Genomic DNA, 19,571 nt, shown 5'->3' with positions numbered 1-19,571 from the left:
TCACTGCTATTTCTTAGTGAAAATAATACTTTAAAAAAAACAAGAGGGACTTCCCTGGTGGTGCAGTAGTTAAAAATCTGCCTGCCAATGCAGGGCACAGGGGTTGGAGCTCTGGTCTGTGAAGATCCCACATGCCGCAGAGCAACCAAGCCTGTGCGCCACAACTACTGAGCCCGTGCGCCTAGAGCCCATGCTCCGCAACAAGAGAAGCCACCACAACGAGAAGCCCACACACCTCAACGAAGAGTAGCCCCTGCTCGTTGTGACTAGAGAAAGCCCATGTGCAGCAATGAAGACCCAACGCAGCCAAAAATAAATAAATTAATTAATTAATTTTAAAAAAATTAATTAAAAAAAGAACAAGAAAAAGAGGAAGAAAGAGTATGTGTACATAAATCTGAAATAGATATTTTCAACAATCTTACAAATCTTTTCATAAATTTAGAATCTCTAAAATATAATTGGCAGAACAACTAAATCTTGTAATAAGCATTTCAATAACTGGCTGCTATGGGAAAGGTGAGGTCTCAGAAGGCAAGACATTTGTGTCTGGTGAGTCAAATTCAGGGCTTTCAAGCGTGTGGATGGCCTTGGTCACATGTTTAGTGCCTTCATAATTCCTTCCTCTTTACGTCTCAACCAAATTTTTGTGCCCACTGGGGACAAAACACTAGTAAACGCATTTATACTAAATTATGAATGGCTGGTGAGACAAAGACTTATCTTCCAGACTTAGACAAATGAACATTAAGAGTCTTTAAGCCTACTCTGAGAAAGAGAAAAATAAATCTCGTATATTAACACATATATGTGGAATCTAGAAAAATGGTACAGATGACCCGGTTTGCAAGGCAGAAATAGAGACACAGACACAGAGAACAAACATGTGGACGCCAAGGGGGGAAAGAAGGGGGTGGGATGAATTGGGAGATTGGGATTGACATATACATGCTAATATGTATAAAATAGATAACTAATGAGAAACTGCTGTACAGCACGGAGAACTCTACTGCACTTCGCTGTAAAGTAGAAACTAACACAACATTGTAAAACAACTATACCCCAATAAAAAAAAAAAAAATAAAACATTTAAAAAAAAAAGTCTTTAAGTAGTACTCCATTACTACTCAGCTCCAGTCATGGGAAAATTCAGGCCCAGCACTGCAATTCTTCCAGTGTTTTCCAATCTGGATTTTAATGTGCAATTTTTAAAAAAGTATTTTTATTTATTTATTTTTTGCGGTACGCAGGCCTCTCACTGTTGTGGCCTCTCACATTGCGGAGCACAGGCTCCGGACGCGCAGGCTCAGCGGCCATGGCTCACGGGCCCAGCCACTCCGCGGCACGTGGGATCTTCACGGACCGGGGCATGAGCCCGTGTCCCCTGCATTGGCAGGCGGACTCCCAAACACTGTGCCACCAGGGAAGCCCCCCAAAAGTATTTTTAAAATACTGCTGTCTGAAAAAATAAAATACATGTGGGCATACTTTGTAATGGCTGCTTTACTGGCTGAACTGAAGTTCTACTGGTTTGGAAAGATGTTTCATGAGTGTGTTATCGTTTGGATGGTATTCTCAGTGGAATTAGGATGGGTGACCTGTGATGCCTCCCAGAGTCTCTGAAATCATACACCACTTGGCTGCCACTGACTTTGCCAAAATGCCATGGCCAGCCCTGGGTGACCATGTTAATGCCCACAAGAAACAATTCAGAGAGCAGTCCGCTTCTTTCACTGAACATCTGTGAAAGCCACAATTTTTTCACAAAAAACATTCTCCTCAACTGTCTTAGGCTTTAAGATTGGGTGTTTTCTATTGCTTGAGCCAGCCAGCTAGAACTTTCTCAAGCTTAAGATGATGCTCTCTGCCTGGGAAGACCATTACGGGAAACTCTCCAAACCACAAACCCACAAACTGATGGCAAACAAAGAATGTGACTGTAAGGATGAGCTATGGATTCTGGCAGGTCTTGTTAGGTGAAGGACAGCCTGGATGTTAAAAAAATAAATTTTTCCCTATTTATAAAGGAGTAAGCTGATTTTCCCCAGAAACAGCTCCTCCACCCCCTGCCATGTGCTTTTAACAAAAGTTATAAAACCCAGAAAAGTTATTCCCAGAATTCAGCTTGTTAACAGTAAAAAGCTACAGAAACGTAAAGCAATTTCAAAAATATGCAAGCCCTGCTGATGTTTACAGCCTCAGAGAGTACTTGAAGTTCAAATGAAGTCGTAGAACTCACCGCTTACAGAGGTTTATTTAAATCTAAGCTCGGTTGAGCTATTTTCTCAATCATCTATTCAACAAATATTTTTTGAGGGAGGGAGAGGGATGGACTGGGAGTTTGGGGTGGGTAGATGCAAACTATGACATTTAGAATGGATAAACAACAAGGTCCTAATGTATAACACAGGGAACTATATTCACTATCCTGTGATAAACCATATGGAAAAAAATTTTTTTTTAAGTATACAATGTGCAAGGCATGACATTGACCTTTATCTAATCTATCAGTTAACTCAAATAAAATTATATTTATCAATAAATGTATTGTGCAGATAATAAAATAACATGTCCAATATATCAGTCTCCAGAAGTACTTGAAATAGTCAATTTTGCCCCACCCACTCCATTTAATTATTTTTAGTATCATTAAAAATGCTTTTTCTTAGAGAGATGCAAATCAAACCTACAATGAGGTACCACCTTACACCAGTCAGAATGGCCATCATTAAAAAGTTTACAAATGATAAATGCTGGAGAGAGTGTGAAGAAAAGGGAACCCTCTTACACTATTGGTGGGAATGTAAATTGGTGCAGTCACTATGGAGAACAGTATGGAGGTTCCTCAAAAAACTAAAAATAGAGTGGCCATATGATTCAGCAATCCCACTCCTGGGCATATACCCAGACAAAACTATAACTCTAAAAGATACATGCACCCCTATGTTCATAGCAACACTATTTACAACAGACAAGACATGGAAACAACTTAAATGTCAATAGACAGATGAATGGATAAAGAAGTTGTGGTATATATACACAATGGAATACTACTCAGCCATAAAAAAGAATGAAATAATGCCATTTGCAGCAGCATGGATGGACCTAAAGATTATCATACTAAGTGAAGTAAGTCAGAAAGAGAAAGACAAATACCACATAATATCACTTATATGTGGAATCTAAAATATGACACAAATGAACATATCTATGAAACAAAAACAGACTCACAAATATAGAGAACAAACTTGTGGTTGCCAAGGGGGAGGGGAGGTAAGGGAGGGAAGAATTGGGATTCTGGGATTAGCAGATGCAAACTAGCATATATAGCATGGATAAACAACAAGTTCCTACTGTATAGCTCAGGGAACTATATTCAATATCCTGTGATAAACCATAATGGAGAAGAATATGAAAAAGAATATATATATATATATATGTATGACTGAATCACTTTGCTGTACAGCAGAAATTAACACAACATTGTAATTCAACTGTAGTTCAATAAAATAATAAATAAATAAAATGCTTTTTCTTTTATAGGCACTCTATCAAACAAAAGAAACTACATAAAATATGTCTCGTTAAAAAGTTAAAAAGTAAAATAGATAATATACAGAAGTATACATGGTCAGTAAAAGACTAAATCTACTGAAATTTCCATTCTAATGAAAAGAAGGTCATCTATGAGAAACAGACATTTACAAGAAATGCAAAGATACTGATTTCATGTTAATAGATTTTAGAGTATCTTAGTAACATGTAACATAAAAAAGCAAAATTTAAAGGTTAACTTAGAGATAAAAACAGATTTTACTTGCCTATGATTAGCAGTTACTTAAGAAAAAGCCTTTAGTAGCCAAACTTCATACACGAAATTTAAATGGAAATAAACTTTTAGTAAATTATGAATTCTTACAGGGATAATTTTATAGAGAATTTTCTTTGTGAAATAAATTCCATAGTAATGTAAAACCTAAACTTATATTCACTTTTTGAATGCTTTTTAACATCTACTTTTCAAATTAGTCAAAGAGTAAGATTTGTGGAAAGCTTTTAGGAAATTGCAAGCTAGTTCATAGTTGCAATATATGCTGAAAAAGTATTAAGTTAGGTCCTTCTGGAATTCAAAGTGAGTTAAAAATAAAAATTAATGCTTATCTAGAAATGACGGGTCTCATATTTCTTTGTAATGTAAATGAGTTGCATTTGATAGAAATAAGTTTATGAATACAGTCCTCTATAATAGTGATATAGATATGTAAGAGATTTAAGGCCACTTCCTGTAAAGTGTTGAGCAAAAGACAGACAGGACCAAATATTACTGTCAGTATTTTTCCTTCTGTGGAATTTCAAGAGTAATTAAAAAAAAAAAAAAGCTATTCTGTTCTGCAGAAGGTACTTTAATTTGCTGCAGTCAACACTTGTAAAGACATCATTTCCTTAGCTTCTTGTCCTGTTGGTTTCTATTCAACTGGTAGATGTTTCTGTTCTACATTTATTGTCATCATTCAATACCCGAAGTATTAGGATGTAGACAAAGGTGCTGATTTTTTTTCTTGCCTTAACTAGTATTTGGTAAATTCATTTAATACAGTAGCCTTCAATTTTCAAATAACTGGGTGTTTTAAACAATGTTACTCAAAGTGCTGGTCCCAGAGAAAATAAGGATCTTGGCAACATATGTCAGGTAATGCACTGCTTCCTTCATTAAGAAAATCTTGCTTCAAAAAAGTATCAACTGAACTAAACGGTGTGCTCCATCCTCTACATCCTGGCATAAGCTCCTTAGTCCATGCAACAAACAGTTCGCAGACCAGCAATGGGTTCATGGGTCACACTTTGAGTAGTACTGCTTTAAATCTTTTTTTTTAATTAAAAACATTATTTAATCTTGTACAAAGTTTTTTAAGTTAACTTTTTTTTTTTTTTTGGCTGTGCCGAGGGGCTTTCAGGATCCCCAGGGATTGAACCTGGGCCCTGGGCAGTGAAAGCGCAGAGAGTCCTAACCACTGGACAGCCAGCGAATTCCCTAAGTTAACTTTTTTAAAAAATGGATGAAGGAGAGAGAATGTAAATATAGATAAGAACCTATGATATCACTAAGAAAAGACATTTAACCTTTGACTTACGAGTGGTGAAGACTCCAGTGGCTCTGGGGCTCTGCTGGCTGCCTTTCACGGCCACAAGGGTTGCGGAGTACTCGGAGCCAGGCTGCAGATTCCTCAGTGGATACTGTGTGGACGAGGGACCTACGTTGTACTGCTTGGGCTGGCCTCCACGGGTCAGGCCCACGGTCAGTCGGTACCCGGCTATCCGGGCACGAGGTGGAGTCCAGGTCACTATGATGGTGGTGTCAGTTTCATTGATAAACTGGAGGTTGGTGGGAGCATCCAATTCTAGAAAAAAAGATGAAATGAAACACGTCGAGAAATATTTGCACCTCAAAATTATCATACTGAAATCCTAAAGCTTGACCGAATTTTCTAAGTTCTTTCTCCTCCAGGTTGAAACTAAGATCAAAACCTTGGAAATATTTAGCCATGAAGAGATTGAGCGCTACAGAGAACTTTGCAAAACTCTGTGTCAGTCATGAGAAATTGCTCACTGTTTTTGCTTGACTTTGATCCTGTGGGAAGGCTAATTTTATAGCATGGCTTTCCCATCATCCTCAGAAATTACACTAACATACAGAGATGGTATTAAAAAACAAAAACAAATACTTGTGAAGCCACAATTTGCTCTGCTCTGAGCCAAACAGGTTAAGAAAAAAGAGAAATAAGCCCACGAAAATGAGGGCAAGAGGAGAGCTCCACATGGAACAAAAGTGATATTCTCTGCATCTATTCAATGACTAGTCCTCTGCTGGAGTAATAAAAGTTATTTTCACATGATTCAGATTAGACAATGATTATAGCATATACTCAGAACCTCAGATTTATAGTAAGACCCTGGTGAGTTTGCACTATCAGAAAGAACCATAGAAATTGTGAGTTTCCTTCCTGAGTGTGTAACTGGCAGCCTCCCTACAATAATTTAAAACACTTTTCAGAGGGAGGAAATGTTTAAGAGGTAGTCAAGTATAATCACTGAAAACATGGGCTTTGGAGTCAAAAAGACATAGGTCTGTGTGGTTCCAGCTCAATCATTTCCCAGCTTTGTGACTTTACAAGTTGCAGAATTTTTTAGAAGCTTCACTTTCTTCATGTGTCCCCTAGGGATAATAATAAGACCTTCCTCATTAACTCAAAACGAGGATGAAATATGAGGATGAGGCTTGTAAGAACTGAGCGTATGACCTGGTGCCTAATACGCACTAAATGTTCTAGCAATTACTATTTGCAAATAATTCTACTATAGAAGGATAAAGATACTACATTTAAAGTTTGATCTAGGTATATTTAGTTACACAAAAATGTACTCAAATTTTCACTCCATGTCTCCATTAGCAAGGAAAATTAGGTTAAGTTCTCCTCTCTTAGTGCCATTCCTCCGGTATGTGTATTTGGGAAATGGGTTACCATTTAGCCTCTACGGAGCTTGTCTAAGTTTTGTTTTCAAGTTTAATGTGCTTTATGTCCAGTATACATTCCCTATCCCCTGAGTATTTTCCTATTTCTAACTGTGAACCTACAAGTGATGGCATGCTGCCCACCCAGCACAGGTTGGAAGTGAGGGTGGAGGGTCTGAGGTGGAGGTAAAGGACCCCAAACGTACTGGTCGCCTGTTGTGCCGTCAGAGGCTTGCTCTCCCTCCCGTGGTTCACGGCGAAGACTTTGAAGTGATAGGTGACCCCAGGGGACAGCCCAGTGACTTCTGCAAATGTGTTCCTGCTGGTGGGCAGCCTCTGCCCGTGTTCCCCGGGCAGGTTGACGGGGATCACGTCCACTCGGTAACCGGTCACCGCGCTCTCGGGGGGTGTCCACATGATGGTGATCTTTACGTCCGTCACCTCCACAAACTGCAGGTCTCTGGGAGGGGGAACTTTATCTAACAGACAAGAACCAACCAGTCATTTTCAATTCCTGCTAAGGATTGTTTTTAAAAAGCCAGTTTCCTGGGTTTTTAAGGTATAGGGCAATTCATAGAGCCTCTCATTCCAGAGCTAAGTTTTCTCTCTTAATCAGAGAATACGCTTTTTTGGGTTATATTTTTGTAGTTCAGTCACTGCTTACACGTGTCATTTAAAGCTTTTATGTAGGGCTTCCCTGGCGGTGCAGTGATTGAGAGTCCGCCTGCCGATGCAGGGGACACGGGTTCGTGCCCCGGTCCGGGAAGCTCCCACATGCCGCGGAGTGGCTGGGCCCGTGAGCCATGGCCGCTGAGCCTGTGCGTCCGGAGCCTGTGCTCCGCAACGGGAGAGGCCACAGCAGTGAGAGGCCCCCGTACCGGAAAAAAAAAAAAAAAGAGCTTTTATGTAAAATATGTTGGTAAGCAGATGAGTTTCCAACATATGAAGTATCTTATTGAGGGGTTTAAGATAAACATACCAAAAAAAAACCCAAAGCAAACTCTTGCAACAACTGAAAAAAAATGTGGTGGTTTTTATTTTACTAAATCATTTTATAATACTTAAGAGCAACAGATGAACTGCCCCTTAAGTTTCTGGGGAAAAATATGAAGACTTTATGCTGTCAGGTTTTAATCAGGAAGGCCAAGAGCCAGTTTTGGTAAGTTACTTTATAGTGAAGACATTTCAGCTAAATTTCATAAGTTCAAGGATATACTAATCCATGAGACAACTTGCATAAAAGAACTGTTGACAGAGACAAAGCAACCCTCCCACAGATGCAATTATTCTTTTATCTTACACGTCCCGTCGTCCCCAGCAGGCTCATGGAATGAACACAAGCCAAGGTTGGTTTTGTTCCTCCAGCAAAAAGGAGGTTAAAGATGTTACTTTCTTCAGCCTTAAGAAATAAGATACTACAGGAAGCATCGTCAGGTTACCTGAACGTGGGACGCCAGTGGTTTCTTGTTGGATGAAGACAGGAGTACTCTCTTGATTTTCTTCCACAGCGTAGATAGTGATGTTATACTGAACACCAGGCTGCAAGTCACTGAGAGTGACAGAGTTGGCAGTTTCAGGAAGGTTGAGTTCTGTGCTACTACCCTCTACTGATGGGGAGTAGACGATTCTGTATCCTGCAGATTCAGGAGAAAAAAGTACGATACACTGTTTGATGAACCAGAGGTTTCAAAGGGCCCCCTTTCCTAACAGCCCTTAGCATCTTGCTGGATTAGTTCAGAATGAGTGATTCTTTTTGACTTGCTCAATAGTGCTACTTCTTATAAGGACTATTCAGTCCAAAGATAAAATAAGAAGTCATGCAAAACTTTTTAATATTAAATATCATCCTTGAAGACACGAGATCCTTAATAAATGTCTATTAGAGAAGCCAGAGGGTGAAAATATTCATGTTAAACCGATTTCTTTTCTTCGAGCCCTGGATGAAGGAAGCAGTTAAGGAACCACTCTGAGCACAGAGTTGTCTAGCACGTCTGTGTCTTTTAGGAACATCAGAGACAGCTGAGTCACCTAATGAGCTAAGAAGGCAGCTTGGCTGCCTCTTTAAGAATAAGTCTTAGAGTGAGGTTTTCAGAAAAATTACCCCTCTTCTACCACAGGAATGCCTGGTGTAATAAGTCCATGAGCTGGCTTTAGAGGTTTATGTGTGTGATTGTGTGTGCGTGTGTTTTGTGTGTGAAGGAGGTCAATAAAACAGATTTAAGAGGAAATGATCCATAAGAAAGCAAGGCTGTAAGACAGTATCTCTCTCTCTCTCTCTCTCTCTCTCTCACACACACACACACACACACACACACAAACACACACACACACACATCTTCACCCTGGTCCAATAATTACATAGGAGATTTAAGTGATTTGCCTGCTCATAGATCAGAATTCTCTCCCTCACCTTTTATGGCATCAAGATTAACATGGGAGCCAAGAAGAGGCAGCTAAGCTGACCTGTGATGGGTGCCTGGGGTCTGCTCCAGCGAACGACAATCGAGGTGTCATCAACCTGGTCCACGGTAGGGTCAGGAGGGGCATCAGGTGCTGACAAAGAAAGGAAGAAATGAGAAAAACAGTCAGGAAATATTGCTATAGGTCTGTTTCACAGAAAAAAAAGTCTTTTCACACCACACAGTACACGTGTACCTGTTGTCTGTGAGGTAGACAGGATCAAACTCTGTTCTCCTTCTTCGGATATCTGATAGACGTTCACAATGTATTTTCGGCCAGGAAGCAGGTCAGGGATGTTCACAGAAGTGGCTGTGCTGGGAAGATCTTTGAAATAAAAGGGAAAGGTTACTATCAGAGTGTACCAATCCCTCTAATGACTCCATAACCTATGAGAAGGATATTTTTAAAACTACGTATTCATGGGGGGCGGGGGAGGTGGTGAGTGAAAACTAGAAGGAAATGTGCTATGGACAGTCAATAATTATCAATGCACTATGAGATAATTTTTCTTTTTTTCCCCCCTTTCCCCAAATATTTTCTCTAAGGATGTATAATTTTAATCCACCCCCAGATTTGTAAACATAGTCCTCTGTAGTTAGAAGTCCCCGTAGCGGTTATAGGTGGGGGATGATGCGGAGTGGGGTAGGAGGGATGTTCTTTTCCTTGATCTGGGTCCTAGTCACACAGTGTGTTCACTTTATAAAAATTCACTGAGCTCTATGTTTATGATCTGTGTACTTTTCAGTATGTATATTTATTTCTCCATGATAAAGTTTTTAAAAGTCCCCTAAACATGAGAATCTGAAAAGCATGAATGAGGGTATTGTGCCTCTCCCAAAGCTAACGTTTTCTCCACTGCAGTCCTCATGTTGGCAATTACTTCCAGGAAGAACACACTTTTGTTTTGTGGACCTGTGCCCAGGCTAACGCATAACACAGCTCCCATCAGGGACCGGGAAAGTGAGCGTGGCTCAGGAAAAACCCAGCTCGGTTCTAAAAAGGATCAGTTGTTCTCCAGACTCACACTGGAGGGCCGTTTGTGCAGTCTGAGCTGTCAACTACTTCCGAACTTCCCGGGCCACCCGCGTGGATGCCCCCAGCCCCATCCCAAGCAGGGTTTCCCAGCAGCTGGTCGTCAACACGTTGAGCTCACCCAGGTACTGCGGTTCATCTCCCTCTTCACTCAGCTCATACTCCACCCGGAATCCGGACACAGTGTCGGAAGCCGAGACCCAGGAGACCACGAAGCTGCTGGCTGTGATTTCAGTCACGGATTCGGAGGTGGCCACAACAGGAGAAAAGGGTGTTGTCTCTCCCGTCACGGTGTTGCCTAGAGTCATAGAAAGAGGGGAGAGAGCCTTCAGCCATGGAGGAAATTTACTAGCATCGCCTGTAGATTATCAGGTTTTAAAAAATGTGGGTGCCATCCATGGAATAATATGAATCGAGATGGAAGGCACTTCCTGCGGGGAGCCCAGGTCCGAGAAATGCGGACACAGATGGCCTGGTGGCTGGGGTACGTACTGGTCACCACTGGGCTTGTGCTGGTGGTGGTGAAGTCGAAGCGCGTCATCTCTCTTTGGCCATAGTGCTGGACGCTGATGAGCTGGCCCTCGTATACCACACCTGGCCTCAGGCCTTTAATGGTGTAGGAGTTTAAGTGGCCTGGAATGGTGGCTTCCTTCCAACGGTCTGGAGAATTTTTCTAAAAATTTAAGTTAAAAAAAAAAAAAATCACACAAGTGTTCACAAAGATGAACACTCAGAGATGATGTGGAGTATTCTTCAAAGAAGAATGAGGGGTCTATGCAGCTCCATTTTGGAGGAAAATCATGGAAAATTGGAATCGGAATAGAAACCTGTAGCAGAATTTGTTAACATTAATAATAATGATTATTAAAGCTAATATTTATTGATCGCTTACTACGTGCCATGCTCTGTGCTGCTTTCCTTGCATACTCTCATTTAATCTTCATCTCCCCCATCCTCCAAGTTACTGGTATTATCACCCTGATTTTGTAGGTGAAGAAACAGAATTATGTAACATGGCCAAGATTACACAGTGGGAGGTCCTGGGCACCTTCCTTTTTGCCAGATTAATTATTCAATTTAATATCAGCAACATAATATGTAGACCCCAAGTTTTGTCTTTCCCAACTTTTAAATTTCTATAATGAACAGAGATATATTCCTCTCTGCAGTGGGAAAAGGACATATATTCTATCTTTCACTTGGTGGGCTACAAACCAAGTTTCTTGCAGAGCAGTCAAAGGCATAACATTCCTTCATGACTCAGTGCCTGGGACAATCACATACAAGGTTTAACTGCTCTGGTTTTATGACTCATTCTTGGATATAAACCACCCCTCATAAGTGGTTAGCCAACTTTGGGCTAAAGAATGCGATCTGCAGAAGAATGCGATCTCAGTTTACTTAATCTTTGTCTCCAGTTTATACTTTCACATCCTGTCCAACTTCATTAATCTATCATGGCACAAAATTCTTTGCATTAAAATGTGTAGAAAAGAAACATCCTTACTTCAAACAAGTTAAGATCCTTTTAAGTGTAGATTCCAAACTAATATAAGTCTAAATACATTTTTAATACCCAGTGATTTAAAAAAATTATCCAATCAACCAGTTCCTCAATAATTCAAACACTCAAGTGTCCCTTTATATTTTTGAAATAAATGAAAGTGACCCTAGTACTCTTTAAATTTAAATATGTTGTGAAAACATTAAATTGGTCATTATAATTAGCTCAGATTCAACAATAAGCCTTTCATGCAATGTGAACTTTGTTGGTTTGCTATCAGAAGAAAATACTCAAGAATAAACTCTCAGGTGACATTAAGGAAAATCCTGAAATTGTTAAAAATTTCGAAGAAATTAATAACCTCCACTCTTTGAAGACTTTCCAACTTAATATACTTTGTATACCTATGTGTATCCCTTATTACTGTGGTCTCACATAATACTTCAGAGTTAAGTTTAAAGTAAATAAAACTGGTGATTATATGAAAAAATGAGAGACAATAAAGTGTTGGAGAGGAAATATATCGATTCCATTGATTAACATCATTAGACACACAGCTCTGCAAACAGCTACTCCATATACTGCGCACATTAACAAAAGAGGGTAAGAGAAGAAAAAGAATGACTTCAACAGCTTGAATTTTTCAAAAAGAATTTAATACAACTGCATGAGTTGGTCAGATATTTTGTTTTGTTTTGCTTTTAGTTCCTAGAAACCAATAGCTGTGATTAAAAGTGGGCATTTTTCTCCTGTGTTTAAAATAGTGTTTCTCAAATTATGAGTCATACATTTTGGAAAGATAGCAGGGTGGGTTTGAGAGGGTAAGAGAAACTAAAATTTAATAGACCAATATCCTCCTTAGTGTGATTTCTTTAATTTCTAGATGATTATTAGGAAATCACAAGGTCACTCATTAAATACACTAACTATCCCTCATCTGTACTTCCCTCTCATCATCTCTCTCCCTTCTATCAAAATAACTTCATAGGATAGAAAGTTAGGTTTAAGAAATGATCATGGAAATTCCCTGGCGGTCTATTGTTTAGGACTTGGCGCTTTCACTGCCATGTCCGGGGTTCAGTCCCTGGTCAGGGAACTACGATCCCGCAAGCTGTGTGGTGAAGCCAAAAAAAAAAAAAAAAAGAAAAAGAAAAAGAAAAGAAATGATCATTTAAAAAGTGAACCAAAAAAGAAAGATATTAAGTTAGCTTTTTTGTTTTTCAAATCATGGAAAATGATGCCAGTAATTTTTTTTTCCCTTTGATGGAGTTGCAAGACATTGAAAAACTTTATATTCTCTTTCCATACTAGATAAGAGTAATTTTAAGCCTTATCATTTTGAAGTCTTCGCAAAGAAGACCTTTCTAACATGGGGAGTTAGTTGGTTTAAAGTACCAAAAACAGCTAAATCAATATGTCAATTAGATTGGCCACATATTGTTTGGTCGCTAAACAAATACAAAGTGAATAGAGTTCATCAGATCTATTGGCTCAAAAGCTGGAAAACATTCTCAGAATCTGTTAATTTCAAGAGCCACAATATCCAAGGTTTCCAAGTAGGATACTCACAGGCTTCCATCTGAGAATGTACTTGGAAATGTGAGATGGTTCTGGTGCATTCCATTGGATGGGGTGAGAGTTGGGCTGACTGGGGGTCTCAGTGATTATTACTTGGACAGGACCAGTTGAACCTGAAAATGAAAATGTGAGATTTGGTGACCTTGAGTATTCCCTCACTTCAACTTAAAATTTAGTGCACATGGATGGCCATAATTAAAGACAGTTTTGCTTATCCGTAAATGGGAGCACAATACAAATTATCTGAGATTAATTTTTTTACACATTGACACTGGAAATCAATGAGACAAATCCTTATTTTTTAATTGAAGTATAGTTGATTTACAATGTTGTGTTAATTTCTGCTGTACAGCAAAGTGATTCAGTTATACATATATATACATTCTTTTTTATATTCTTGTCCACTATGGTTTATCACAGGACATTGAATACAGTTCCCTGTGCTATACAGTAGGACCTTGTTGTTTATGCATTCTATATATAATAGTTTGCATCTGCTAACCCTAAACTCCCACTCCATCCCTCCCCCACTCCCCTTCCCCTTGGCAACCACAAGTCTGTTCTCTGAGACAAATCCTCTTTTACTAGATAAATTATTGTCCTTCATGTGAGAAATGCAAATAGAACTTGTTTATAAGCAAATAAAATGATTTTTTTAAATGCCACTTAGTTTGCTTTCTTTTCCATTTTCAAAGAATTGTGAGAAAATTGTGGAACTACCCTAACACAAATAATGTAATACAGAATACAAATTTCATTTACTTATTACACTAAACTTCTTTGAGGAAATTCTAGTTTGTGGAGCCTTTCATCAAGAACAAATCTACCATCAAGAAGGAAAAAACATTCCAAAGGCCATATGACATGATGTAAAACAAACACATTTCTAAATGGGGTAGAATCTTAGACAAACAGACAAAGGTAATAATTAAAGACTCAGTTTTTATTTCTCATCCCATCAGTGTAAGCATCCTATCAGTTTGGAAAAAAGTTTTACTTTTATTTTTATTCAGGAAGTTTACTCTAAAATCATTCCATTGATTGGTCAAATTATTAAGAGATGAAACATATTTTTTCAAAAATACTTATCAACAAAATGACATTTTGTAGTATATACTAAATTCAATATTTCCACATCTTAATGTGTATAACTATTACCAACAAAATTTAAAGTGTGGTTTGTTTCTTTTGTTTTTCTAAAAAAGGCAGGGCTTCCCTTGTGGCGCAGTGGTTAAGAATCTGCCTGCCAATGCAGGAGACACAGGTTTGAGTCCTGGTCTGGGAAGATCCCACATGCCGCGGAGCAACTTAGCCCGTGTGCCACAACTACTGAGCCTGCGCTCTAGAGCCCGTGAGCCACAACTACTGAAGCTCGCGCGCCTAGAGCCTGTGCTCTGCGACAAAACAAGCCACTGCAATGAGAAGCCCGAGCACCGCAAATGAAGAGTGGTCCCCGCTCGCCACAGCTAGAGAAAGCCTGCGAGCAGCAACGAAGACCAAATGCAGCCATAAATAAATAAATAAAACAAATAATTTTTTTTTAAAAAAGGCAAAATAAGAGAAGTGGAATCAATTTCTTAATAGGGTAGACTCCATTTAGGATAATAATGAAATAGATGGAAAATTTACGCTTGCAGAACAGAACACTATCTTTTCCCTAAACGCTGTTTTTTAATGATGTCAATCAATGTTCAACTTAGAAATAAAAATAAAGTTCCTTGTAATAACCTTTCCAAGAATTTCTAACTGCCACTGTCAAACAGAGCAAAACTTTGCATGTTTAATAAAGCAGTTCAGCAGATCATAAGCAGTTTTAAATTTTCTGTAATGTCATAGAAAAAAATATTGATTTTCAAACTTAATTATTATCTTTTCTATTAAATTCTCTTTGAGAACAAAGTTTTTTCTAGCAGAACAAATATACAACTTGCATATCTGGGTAGACTCAAAAGTTCTAGAATAATATACTCACTTCCACACTGAGGATAATTCAAAGTTGGCTGAAGACTAACAAACATTCTTTGAATCTTAATTTCATCTAATGCACATATTTGTAAGCTATATGAAAACCAAAATTAATATATAAAATTCTCAATTTTTAATTCTAAAGTGGTATATATTTCACAGAACATGGCAGGGTGTTTGTTTTAATTAATTGGCAGAAGTCAGTTGCACGACCCTCTTTTTTTTTTTTTTTTTTTTTTGTGGTACTTGGACCTCTCACTGTTGCGGCCCCTCCCACTGCGGAGCACAGGCTCCGGACACGCAGGCCCAGCGGCCATGGCTCACGGGCTCAGCCGCTCCGCGGCATGTGGGATCCTCCCGGACCGGGGCACGAACCCACGTCCCCTGCATCAGCAGGTGGACTCTCAACCACTGCGCCACCAGGGAAGCCCACATGACCCTCTTTAAATCACCCCTTTTGAAGATCCTTATGAACGTACATAAGTTTTTAAAAATAAACACTGAGGCAAAATTTTAGAAATGTGATTATTTAAAGTACTCCCATACATACCAGTAAATATAGGAACATCACATCCTTAAATTACTTACAATAATTGGTATAACGTTGTTTAAATATTGATCCTTTAAAGAAACCCTACCATAGTTTCCTCATGTTGAGAGACACCTCATATGTATTTTGTTTAATTTAGCAACCATGATTTTGAGGGGAAACAGTTTATAATGCCGTGAATGTACAGCACCAAGAGTCATCCCTAATGCAAACCATGGACTTTGGGTGATAAAGTGTCAATGTAGGTTCTCGATTGTTACAAATGTACCACTCTGGTGGGGATGTTGAATTAGGGGAAGTTGTGCGTGTGTTGGGGCAGGGGGAACACGGGAAATCTCTGTACCTTCCTTTCAACCTTGCTGTGAATGTAAAACTGCTCTTAAAAAATAGTCTTTAAAAAAATTATGATGGTTAAATGTCTATCAAGATTAAGTTTTAGAAGGATAACACAAATGACTTTTACTGCCTACCGTTAAGCTTAATCTTGCTGCTATGTCCACAGGATGAGGAGAGTAAAGGAGAAGGGAGGGAAAAGAAACAGGAGCAGTGGTTTTTACTCAGTGATGGAGCAAAACAACAGAAGTTTTCTTTCTCAAATTTCAAGGGCTGGTTTGAAATCCTATGTTTTCAATTTCGGGCTTGTGCCATAGCTCACCTTTCAGGGAACCGCATTAAACAGTAATGGGATGTCTTGCATGTAGCACATTTTTGTCCAGAAAGAAAAGAAGCTGTCCATTATTTGTAAGGTCAATTAAATTCCAGCTATCACTCTACTCTGTTTTTGCTACATATGATTTGAAGACAAGAAATCTGAAAATTTTGACATCATTTACATTATTTAGATTTAAAATTTTGATAATCCTTTTGATATTGGTTAATTGGTAAAACTTTTTCAATTAACTGAGCAATGACTCACCGCTGGGAAAATTTTACTCCCTCTCTTATTCAATATGATCAGACTGACAATAAAATAGTTAAGTAGAGAGATATGATACAATGTCTATACTTTTAAAAACAGTTTGAAAGAAGGCCCAAATGAATAATTCCCAGTAATGGTGACCCCGGAGAAGTTAAACATTTATGAGTTTGCAACTCAGCCCTTTTTTCTTTATTTATTTTGCTGAGATCTGTGCTTTCCTGGTTGTTTATCGACAAACCAAAAGCCTCTTATCTTCTGTTAGTTTGAACATCTCTACTGAGTCCTCTGTTGGAGGAACAAACAGGGCAAGGCTCAGAGACAACCTACCGGTAATGTGTTGTTCCATTATCCTTCCCACACTCTGAAAGCCCCAGAAGCCAGGAAGGAACCATTGAGCAAACCAAACACACAGATAAGACCCAGACTGCGTACCGCGGCCAATCTCCTCTCCCCTAAATCTCCTCTATGCTCAATGCACTCTACTGTTCCCCTTTTTAAAGAGTAGGAACAAGGTCAACACATGAAACTCCAACACAGGAAGATTCCCTCCCATCTAGATTTCATCTCTGGCATGTCCACCTAAAGGCTTCCCGCAAGCTGCTACGTGAACAGGCTTACTTTAAAAGAGAGAGAGAAAAAAGTTCTCTCCAATTCACTAAGAAGGAAATCACCGGCTTCCCTGGTGGTGCAGTGGTTGAGAGTCTGCCTGCCGATGCAGGGGACACGGGTTCGTGCCCCGGTCCGGGAAGATCCCACATGCCGCAGAGCGGCTGGGCCTCTGAGCCATGGCCGCTGAGCCTGCGCGTCCGGAGCCTGTGCTCCGCAACAGGAGAGGCCACAACAGTGAGAGGCCCATGTACAGCAAAAAAAAAAAAAAAAAAAAAAAAGAAGGAAATCACTTTCAAGATTGCCACACCACACCAATAACAACCATAAACGCAGACATTAAGAGCATTTCTTTAGAAGTTTCTATCCTTTGGTTGCATCATTATAGAAAAAAACACCTCAGTTATATACTTTCTGAACTTACAGTAATTCTGCAATCAGATTTTTAAAAATTATTACACAAAAAAATTATTTTAAGTGATTACTACACACAAATCTACCATGAAATACAATTTAAGAGCCAGGTCAATCTGTGCTGAGAGCCCGTTAAAGCCAAATCATCTTCTGCAGCCTGGAAAGTGTCTAAAGATTGGGGAGAGGAAGGTTTCTTCATAGTTCGGAAAGGGTATATCTAGGTGGTTGGTTTCTAGGATCACAGATTGTTTGTTAGTGCTGGTAATCAGCTACCATCTGCCCATTTTACAGATGAGGAAATAATGAATGAAGCTTGACTTGTATCTCCTTAGCAGCATGTACAGAGCTGGGACCCATGTCTTGGCAAACACTGTCTTTGGCCAAGTTGTTTCATATCTTGTTCTCTATAGACAGTGAACCTCTTATCATGTTATAAAGTGACTCAGTTAACTGAATCTTGATTTCTGTCATAGGCAGATTCCAACGTCCTGAAGATCTCTCTTTTTGTTTCTGAATATAGGCCCCATGTCTTAAGTTAACAGAGATTCAGGAGGCTTTGACCTCAGTAATTGCTCAAATAACTGATGCCTAAAAATTAGAGTTTCATAATTCAACTCATCTTATTGTAATTAATCACTCAGTGAAAATTAAATTCAAAAATTTTTTCTAAAATGTATAACACCTTCAGCTAGGCATTATGTCCTGTGACCTGAAAAAAATCCAGCAATAAACATTTTCGAGTATTTGAACTGCATGGGCAGACAACTGACCAAGTTACTCAACTCTTGACCCAGGATACTTTGTTCCAGGCTCCAACTGATCAAACAGGTGAACATTTTGACAAAAAGAGGGCCTGGATGAAATGCTAAATGGACACATACCCTATGTTGTATTTCATGCAATTTCTCCATGCATCTTCTCTGTTAAGAACCATAACGTAAAACCCTGACCTTTGCTCCCAGCATCGCTCACCTCATGGTTTCTATTTTCATGTACAGATGAGAAATGAAATTAGCACCGTGTTTTAACCTAATGGAATGTTCTACAAAGTTAAGAAACAAGTTTCCATACAGGCACATTTTCACAGCCTTCTACTCCTTCTACTTGATTGGGGAGAAAGGAAAATCATTTTAGTAAAAAATTCGACTGATGATTAGGCAGTGATATGAGAAAAGGATGGGAAAGGGAGGGGACACCAAGTTAGCCATCAGTGTTAACAAACACTGATGCTGCCCTGTTTTCATAACCCAGTGGACAGTTCTCAATTTGCGGTAATAGAGCTACTTACCTGGATAGGTCTGTATGGGCTGGCAGCCCCACTCCCCAATGCCACGGCCATAGCAATAGCACTGGTACCTGACTCCATGCAAAAACTTCTCCCATGATTCTCCAATTTGATAAAAGGTACGGGATTCTGAATCCTGGCATTGATCTAAAATATATACAAGTAAAAGATAAGCAGCCTTGAAGACTTGAAGCTACAAATTTAAATTTGGTGTGCTAGAGCACATATTCTTAGTTTTAATAAAAACTTGCAACTGCCCTTCCAAATATATGCGGTTAAAAAATATTTTGTTCATATCTTTTACCTTACTAGACAGTTAATGGTCAAAAAGTACCCATTGGGAGAAGTAATTAGCTTTCTAAAAGAATATCATTTCTAAATAAAAATGTTAAGATTTAGATTTCAGTAGATATTGACATTCTGAATATTAATTTGAGGAAAATAAATTAGATATTATATTTTATCCATTTTAATGCAAATGATTTACCATTTGAATAGCAAGGATAAAATATAACTTTATACATTTCTTCAAAATGTGGAGGACTTAATTTTATATATAAATGAATTGAACTAAATTTCAACTAATGAACACGTACTGAGCAGCTTCTAAGAAACCCTCTCAGGCCTCTCTGCTTTGGCAATCTCAGGTCAAACAAACTCATCTGATCAGTTTGTTTTCTGGGTGAGCAACATGTCTCTTTGAGTAAAGGAATATTAATGGATTACATTAAAGCTGGTAACACAGCT

At 38.9% G+C, this 19,571-nt stretch overlaps 1 protein-coding gene across 8 annotated transcripts in view; it reads right to left on the bottom strand.

The window, feature by feature from the left end:
- The window catches only part of FN1 (fibronectin 1), a 69,520-nt gene that overhangs the window by 34,589 nt on the left and 15,360 nt on the right, over positions 1-19,571 (bottom strand). For all 8 annotated transcript variants that reach the window (XM_019938963.3, XM_033859802.2, XM_033859801.2 and 5 more), the window contains exons 12-20: positions 18,828-18,971; positions 13,077-13,198; positions 10,496-10,676; positions 10,125-10,301; positions 9,167-9,295; positions 8,975-9,064; positions 7,951-8,145; positions 6,718-6,990; positions 5,133-5,399 (exon numbers count right to left, since the gene is read on the bottom strand). In XM_019938963.3, the coding sequence (XP_019794522.1) occupies positions 5,133-5,399; positions 6,718-6,990; positions 7,951-8,145; positions 8,975-9,064; positions 9,167-9,295; positions 10,125-10,301; positions 10,496-10,676; positions 13,077-13,198; positions 18,828-18,971 (1,578 nt within the window). The remainder of the gene's footprint in view (positions 1-5,132; positions 5,400-6,717; positions 6,991-7,950; positions 8,146-8,974; positions 9,065-9,166; positions 9,296-10,124; positions 10,302-10,495; positions 10,677-13,076; positions 13,199-18,827; positions 18,972-19,571) is intronic.

This window comes from Tursiops truncatus, chromosome 7 (genome assembly GCF_011762595.2).
Source record: "Tursiops truncatus isolate mTurTru1 chromosome 7, mTurTru1.mat.Y, whole genome shotgun sequence".
Classification (NCBI taxonomy): domain Eukaryota; kingdom Metazoa; phylum Chordata; class Mammalia; order Artiodactyla; family Delphinidae; genus Tursiops; species Tursiops truncatus.
This window is presented reverse-complemented; position numbering and strand designations above follow the sequence as displayed.